The 8,339-nt window shown below is 41.3% G+C and overlaps 1 protein-coding gene across 1 annotated transcript; it reads left to right on the top strand.

Annotated features, from left to right (window-relative positions):
• Window positions 1-2,630: 2,630 nt before the first annotated feature.
• On the top strand, window positions 2,631-4,857 carry LOC127410404 (tumor necrosis factor ligand superfamily member 6-like). The gene is made up of 4 exons (XM_051645660.1): window positions 2,631-2,962; window positions 3,412-3,457; window positions 3,568-3,624; window positions 3,988-4,857. The coding sequence occupies exons 1-4, from the start codon at window positions 2,666-2,668 to the stop codon at window positions 4,392-4,394; spliced, it is 807 nt and encodes a 268-aa protein (XP_051501620.1). The 5' UTR covers window positions 2,631-2,665; the 3' UTR covers window positions 4,395-4,857.
• The last annotated feature ends 3,482 nt before the right edge of the window (window positions 4,858-8,339 follow it).

Raw genomic sequence — 8,339 nt, 5'->3', positions numbered from 1 at the left:
CACAACACGGTCGACGGTAAGTCCTTAGGGAAGCACGACCTGATCATCAGGTTCCTAAGAGGCGCCAGGAGGCTGAATCCCTCCAGACCGCGCCTCATTCCCTCATGGGACCTCTCTGTAGTTCTTCAGGGTCTACAGAGAGCCCCCTTTGAGCCTTTGCAGTCAGCTGAGCTTAAGGCACTCTCCTTGAAGACTGCCCTCCTGACTGTGCTCACTTCCATCAAGAGGGTAGGAGACCTGCAAGCGTTCTCTGTCAGTGAAACGTGCCTGGAGTTCGGTCCAGGTTACTCTCACGTGATCCTGAGACCCCGACTGGGCTATGTGCCAAGGTTCCCACCACCCCTTTTAGGGACCAGGTGGTGAACCTGCAAGCGCTTCCCCAGGAGGAGGCAGACCCAGCCCTGTTGTTGCTGTGTCCGGTGCGCACTTTACGCATCTATTTGGATCGCATGCAGAGCTTTAGGATCTCTGAGCAGCTCTTTGTCTGCTTTGGTGCACAGCGGAAAGGAAGCGCTGTCTCCAAGCAGAGGATCGCCCACTGGCTCATTGATGCCATAACTATGGCATATCACGCCCAGGACATGCCGCCCCTGGTAGTGCTACAAGCCCATTCTACCAGGGGTGTAGCGGCTTCCTGGGCCCTGGCCAGGGGTGCCTCTTTAACAGACATTTGCAGAGCAGCAGGCTGGGCAACACCAAACACGTTTGCAAGGTTCTACAACCTCCGGGTGGAACCGGTTTCATCCCAGGTAGTGGCACGCAATATAAGCGGATAAGCCCGGAATAGCTGGCCGGGTGTATCGCTTGTACATAGCGCCTTCCACCTCCTTTTGAGCTGAAGATGTGCGCCATTAATTCCCAGTAGTGTTCACAAGCTTTGTTCACTGGTTGACTTCCTCCGAGCCCTGTGGCAGTCAAGTTTTCTGAGAGACTCGCTGCCGGCCCAGTACACATGCTAACTAAGAGTCCTGTTCTGGGGTAGGTGCTCCGCATGTGGCGGTTCCCTGTAAGGCTAACCCCACGCAATATATATCTTCTGCTAATTCATTTCCCTGTTGGCAAACTGCGTCTTCCTTGGGCAGAGCCCCTCTGCCCCAGTCTCCATGTTTGTAGTAACTCCTCCCCCGTTGGCTAGGATCTACCTTGAAGACTCTCCACATGGTTGGAAAGACCATGTGACATGTTTTTCCACTTAAATATACCCCCTCTCTTTGGGCGAGGTGTGGTCTCCGCGGTGTCTTCCCCTTGGGAGGGACACCCCCCGACTAGACCTGGTGGCCCAGTTGGATAATCCCCCTTCTTTTTTAGGGAGTGGAAAAAAGAGAAGGGGAAAAGAGGCCACGACTGGGTTAAGCCTGTCTCTATCTCTTGGGTAGTCGACTTGTCCCCAAAGGGCCGTTTGACACTCATAACTATGTTGGGGGAGGTTACGTGTCGACCTGGTGTGCTGGCTATGAGGCACACAGTAGTCTGCCCACCACACACCGCCAGTTCACGTAACACAGTTCAGCCAATTGTGGCATTTCGTATAGGGACCCCTAGTGTCACTACATCAACACATCGTCGAGTGAGTGACAGATAAGGAATGTTATGGTTACTTGTGTAACCTCCATTCCCTGATGGAGGGAACGAGATGTTGTGTCCCTCCTGCCACAATGCTGAAGGACCCGCTGAAATGGCCAGACCTTATATCGGCTCCTCAGCATAAAACCTGAATGAGTGGTTGCATACCAGCTCCTTTTATACCCATATGTCCAGGGGAGTGGCATGCAAATACCACTCGGCAATTTTCATTGGCCTTTTATCAAAGACCAGAGGTGTCTCGGGCTCCCAAGTGTGACCCCTAGTGTCACTACATCGACACAAAGTCTCGTTCCCTCCGTCAGGGAATGGAGGTTATACAAGTAACCATGACGATTTCTTGCTTTGTCTGTTTTTTTAAAATAAACTGATTTTTGGGAGTCATCAGTGTATTGGAGTGCATTGTTTCAACCAATGGCATGAGTTTGGTGCTATAGGTTTGTCAGACCGATGGAAGATGACGGGAGTGTTCGGGAAACCTGTTTTGAAACCAGTTATGTTTGTAACAATTTTCTCAATGACATTAGGGGCACAGAAATTTCACAATTCACTAATAAAATTTGGCACATTTAGCTTAGAGTTTTTGGCATATTTAGCTTAGTGTTGGACTAAATTACTCATTTTTTAATCTGACTGGCTCAAAGTTTAGGCTTTGATCAAGTTATTAGATTAATGTATTTTGTAAATCATTTATATTAGTATGCCTAGGTAACTTATAACTACGAGTGCAAGTGCAATAAAGATTTGAGACGAATGGTTTCCTATCCATGATGTCAGATTATTACATGACTTTGTACATTGGTTTGCCACAAATGAATGCACATCCTCATACAATGAACCAGAAAGCTTTATAGATATTCATAAAACTCTATCAGTATGCATTAGAGAAAGGAAAGAAAGAATCATAGGCAAAGAGTGAGTGAGACAGACAGATAGAGTGTGTATGTGTGTGAGTGAGTGTGTGTGTGTGGGTGGGATGTCTGAACCATACTGCAGGACCTTAAAAACTGATGTTCTGCACACCTTCTCAAGACATACTCTCTCGTCATTCACACCCTCACACACTTTTCTGAGCAGTGCAAACATGAGCGGTAACTTTGGCCACCCGTCTCCTCCGGTGTTCATGGTTGATTCTGGTGGAGGTCATCCTAAACAGCATCAGTATTACCATGAGCAGATGCATGGACGGACAGATCCAGCCCTGGTACCCTGCTGGACTTTTCCCCCTGCCCGAGCTGAGTTGAAGAGAAGGGGCTGGGGGAGAATTAATTTTGGGATGGCTTGGATACTGACTTTGATACTCCTGGTGGTTTTTGCCGCCCTGGGACTGGGAGCCTACCAAATCCTAAGATTACAGACTGAATTGGAGAGGCTGACACAGGTAAGAGCTACTGAACAGTGGATTATGTTTATACATGAATACATATGAATTTTAATGCCATTCATAAGTAATTCTATTAGATGGATGGATGGTTGGATAGATTTATGCAAAATATTTATGTATATGTCTATACAGTGACCCAATGTATATTATTTCATTTGAAACTCTTTGATGTGCATGGGAGTACATACCAGTTTTAATTTTGACATGCACATGGTGGAAATAATTTTTGTGGTCACTGGTCAAAGGCTACAGGATATCCTTTACTTCAACCAGAACCGTCAGACACCAGCTCTTTTTTCTCAGGAGCTAAAGGTCAACTAGCTGTAGATATATCTACATCTGCAGAAAGATGTCAGAAACATTCCTGTATAAATTAATTTGTGCATATGCTTGAATGCATTGATTTTAGCAGTTTTTGATGTGATGTTTTTTACCCTTAATTGCAGGAAATACCCACACAAATTCAGAGTTTTGCTCCACAAAGACAAGTTGGTGAGTTTTGTGACCTACTATCGGTTTATCGGATTGTTCCTGTGCTAAATCTTCCTATCTTATACTGGTGAGCATGATAACCTGAATAGCCATACTATACCATTTAACAGGCCTAAAACCAGCAGAGACGGACAAGACCAAACAAAAGGCAGCTGCACATCTGATAGGTAAGTCTTGCACCCAAAAACTAAACATATGCACATTTCTCATTATAGTAACCATGCTGAAGAGACCAGCACTGCTTATGTTATGTTCGGGATGCTGGTGCTGGTGTTCCCACCAAGATTTTTAAATAGCAAGACTTCATTGGTCTACCATACAGGAAAGACCATGATGGTTGCCAAGCATTTCTTACTGGCGAACAGCAGAAAAAAACAGCACTAACCAGCATAAACCACCGTGGAAGTTCATACTGGGTGGTCATGCAAAACCATTTCAGGACTTCTGAACAGGATGTTTCCATACATTCGATACAAAATGCTGAACTGCTGTCATATTTTATTTTACCTGAATTTATTTTTCTACAACAGGCTGTGCAAAGCAGAGCACATCATCTAGAACTCTGCAATGGGAAGCAATACATGGCGAGGCCTTCACAGACGGCGTCAAGTACAGCAACGGCGGCCTTCAAGTCAGTGAGACTGGCTTGTACTTTGTTTACTCTCGTGTGGAGTTTGTTGCACGCACTTGCAGTCCCACGGACTCTCGCACTCACATTGTCTTTGTTAAGAGAAATGGCAATGAGGTGACACTCATGGAAGATCATCGAGATGGCTTCTGTTTGGCAGGGAGCAAGCAGCCGTGGACGTCTGGCAGTCATCTCGGCTCTCTTCAGCACCTCAAGCAGTCCGACTGGCTGTTTGTTAATGTGTCACACCCCCATTTGCTCAGCACCAACTATCATCATAATTATTTTGGCATCTTCAAGATCCACTGATCATGGTGGTCCTGTAGGTGAAGATAAGGGGATGCTTAGATCATGAAATAGGTTAAGATTGTGAGTTCAGATAGAGATCAGTGCTCTTTTTTGGACTCTTTCTACATAGGTCACCAGCATATGTTGTGTTTTGGACGCTGGTATGCTTATGTTCCCAGCTGTCTTTTCAGCAGGGTAATTTACCCTGAGCTCCCAAGTGCTTCATCAGAATCCATGCCATAATTGCAGTGCAACATTTCCGCTTGGAACTGTCAAATGATATTTGACTTTGATCAGTATGTAGCGCATTTGGTATACAAAAAAGTTTTCAGAATGAACACTACTATGCTGCTGTATCATGAAAATGTTAAATATAGATTAAATATAAAATAATAATAAATTAAATTATAAGTATTTATTATCTGTGGGTAAAAAGTCTTATTGTGTACTAATGTGAACAATGGTCATATTGACTGATAATGAGTGATAATGATTAATGGGTGTAGTCAATAAAACTTTTAATTGAAAAAAAAAAAAAAAAAAATCTGATGTTGATTTAGACCAAAACTACATGTGAACAAAGAGAGGATCTCTCATGCTCATGCAATATTTTGTAGTGAGGTGTTTCCAGCACCACTAATATTTGCATGTGATTGTGGGCCGCTTGTCAGTGGAAATTATGCAAATCTTTGGTTAAACATTTCCAGTGTTATTTATATTACCATTTCGAATAACATGCGCCATATTCTTGAGTTTGTCCTGAGTATTTGATGAAATAGTGTTAATTTGTGAAAATCTAAATTCACATGAGAACATATTTATTTTGCAACTGATGTGACTGATTTAGCAGTTTCTAGTCAGCTGTTTTTGAATATCCTCTCCAGACCGCAAGGCAACTTTGCAGGTTTCATTCCTCGTAATTGCTACAAAGACCCTCAAGTTCGCTTTATTGCAGTCTTGCTGAAACACACATCAAGATTTCTGAAGAGATCATGCAAGCGAAACTGTCTAAGTACACCCTGTGCTTTAGCATTTCACATGCTTCCTTCCTGTGTTTAAAGTGGTCAAATAGGTTTAATTTGAGAAATGAAAATGAAAACATTCTTTCATCATTCATTCATTTGATTACTCATATAACAAAGTACAAAGTGTAGAATTCTCACAGTCTGTCTTTATTGACCGTTGGCAATATCTTATTTCCTGCCACTGAAATAGACACTATCTGAGTCTGTGCTTTGGTTGTATGAGTATCTTGTTGGTTTTGGTGCATGTCTGATTGTCCAGTTTGATTATGCAGTACTGTGTGCCTTTTTTTTTCTTGTGCACCTTTAGTACACCTCAAAATTCCACTTCCTGTGAAGGTGTGTGGAATCATAGCCTACACTCTCTGCCCCTCTAACTCCAACAGTTACACACTCCCACAACATGCATGTACATCACAGGAAGTGACCACTGGAGAATCATCACCCACAATTCCTCCCCACTTTGCATTCACCATCTTACACTCAGCTTCACTCTTAAAAAGACTTCAAGGTAGATTGTGATTGAGAAGGAGTGCCATTTCACTATTCAGATTTTCAACCTATAGGATGCATTCCCATTGGTACAGATTTTAATTTCAGAACATTTACAGTCTGTATATCTACTGTATATTTATTATAAGGCATTTATTTCACTGGATCTCATAAAAGGTAAATTCCCTCCAACAGAAAATCCAAGATGTCATCAGTTCTAGCTAGTATCTGGGTAGAGATAAGCATAACATACATGCCAGAGCTGTGGTCTACTAGTTAACATACATGCTCCCAGTCTCCGACACATTGAGGCTGATATGGTACTCATATGAGCGTCATATTCATTTAACGAACCAAATAGCTTTCAACTGTGTTTGATATAATGACAAATGATTTTTTTAGTACCAAATTAGCAATTTAGCATGATTACTCAAGGATAAGGTGTTGGGGTGATGGCTGCTGGAAATGGGGCCTGTCTAGAGTTTATCAAAAATGACTTTTTTCAAATAGTGATGGTGCTGTTTTTTACATCAGTAATGTCCTGACTATACTTTGTGATCAGTTGAATGACACTTTGGTGAATTCAAGTACCAATTTCCTTCCGAAACAGCAAAATCTGTACATTATTCCAAACTTTTGGCCACCAGTGTGTGTGTATATATATATATATATATATATATATATATATATATATATATATATATATATAATTATTTTTGCTATTCCTTTGGTGCTGCTAGAGACACAGAAATTACACACTTCACCTTTAAGCACCAAACATTTATAGAAAAACTGTATGATTATATAGTGATGTATAGTGTTTTTCTATAAATGTTTGGTGCTTAAAGGTGAAGGGTGTAATTTCTGTGTCTCTAGCAGCACCAAAGGAATAGCAAAAATAATAGGTGTGTTAAACTTCAACTGCGCCTCGCCTTCCTGATTGACGAGATTTGCCGGGTACTGTCGTGGGAGGGGTTAAAAAGAGAGCTGTCAAGTCAGACATTTTGTGCAATATTACTGTGATCACATTAGATGTAATATTTGACAAATAGACAGACATTTGACTTTTACTTGTAATAACCAGAAACACTATTAATTTGAATAGGTTATGTGCTGCTTAATACAGTGCTTGTGTACAAGAAGAATAATGCAAATATAGGTGTCAGAATTGTTTCAGTATATATACTGTATACTGTATATATATATATATATATATATATATATATATATATATATATATATATATATATATATATACACACACACACACACACACACACACACACACTGGCGGCCAAAAGTCTGGAATAATGCACAGATTTTGCTGTTTCAGAAGGAAATTGGCACTTGAATTCACCAAAGTGTCATTCAACTGACCACAAAGTGTACTCAGGACATTACTGATGTAAAAAGACAGCAACATCACTATTTGAAAAAAGTCATTTTTGATAAACTCTAGACAGGCCCCATTAACAGCAGCCATCACTCCAACACCTTATCCTTGAGTAATCATGCTAAATTGCTAATTTGGTGCCAGAAAATTACTTGCCATTATATCAAACACAGTTGAAAGCTATCTGGTTCATTAAATGAAGCTTAACATTGTCTCTCTGATTGTTTTTGAGTTGCCACAGTATGCAATACTGGCATGTCTTAAGGTCAATATTAGTTAAAAAATGGCAAAAAAAAAAAAGAAACAGCTTTCTCTAGAAACTCGTCAATCATTGTTTTGAGGAATAAAGGCTATACAGTGCTTGAAATTGCCACAAAAAAAACCCCTAAGATTTCACACAAAGATGTACACTACAGTCTTCAAAGACAAAAGACAACTGGCTCTAACAAGGACAGAAAGAGATGCGGAAGACCAAATGTACAACTAAATAAGAGGATAAGTACATCAGAGTCTCTAGTTTGAGAAATAGATGCCTCACATGTCCTCAGCTGACAGCTTCATTGAATTCTACCCACTCAACACCAGTTTCATGTACAACAGTAAAGAGAAGACTCAGGGGTGCAGGCCTTATGGGAAGAATTGCAAAGAAAAAGCCACTTTTGAAACAGAAAAACAAAAAGAAAATGTTAGAGTGGGCAAAGAAATACAGACATTGGACAGCAGATAATTGGAAAAGAGTGTTATGGATCTTAAACCCATTGAGCTTTTGTGGGATCAGCTAGACTGTAATGTGCGTGAGAAGTGCCTGACATGACAGCCACATCTATGGCAAGTGCTACAGGAAGTGTGGGGTGAAATGTCACCTGAGTATCTGGACAAGCTGACAGCTAGAATGCCGAGGATCTGCAAAGCTGTCATTGCTGCACGTGGAGGATTTTTTGATGAGAACTCTTTAAAGTAGTTTAAGAAGTTCTGAATTTTTTTTCAAATTGTAGTAGTAATTTTTCACGTTATTAATGTCCTGAGAGTACATTGTGATCAGTTGAATGCCACTTTGGT

Source organism: Myxocyprinus asiaticus, chromosome 19 (assembly GCF_019703515.2).
Source record: "Myxocyprinus asiaticus isolate MX2 ecotype Aquarium Trade chromosome 19, UBuf_Myxa_2, whole genome shotgun sequence".
Taxonomy (NCBI): Eukaryota; Metazoa; Chordata; class Actinopteri; order Cypriniformes; family Catostomidae; genus Myxocyprinus; species Myxocyprinus asiaticus.
The sequence above is the reverse complement of the archived record's forward strand: the minus strand, read 5'-3'. Positions and strand labels throughout refer to the sequence as shown.

Bases quoted from the DNA above. Each gene is read 5' to 3' on its own strand.
- LOC127410404 (XM_051645660.1), top strand. From the start codon at position 2,666: ATGAGCGGTAACTTTGGCCACCCGTCTCCTCCGGTGTTCATGGTTGAT. The intron at 2,963-3,411 runs GTAAGAGCTACT...CCTTAATTGCAG, and splicing joins AATTGGAGAGGCTGACACAG to GAAATACCCACACAAATTCA. The intron at 3,458-3,567 runs GTGAGTTTTGTG...ACCATTTAACAG, and splicing joins TGCTCCACAAAGACAAGTTG to GCCTAAAACCAGCAGAGACG.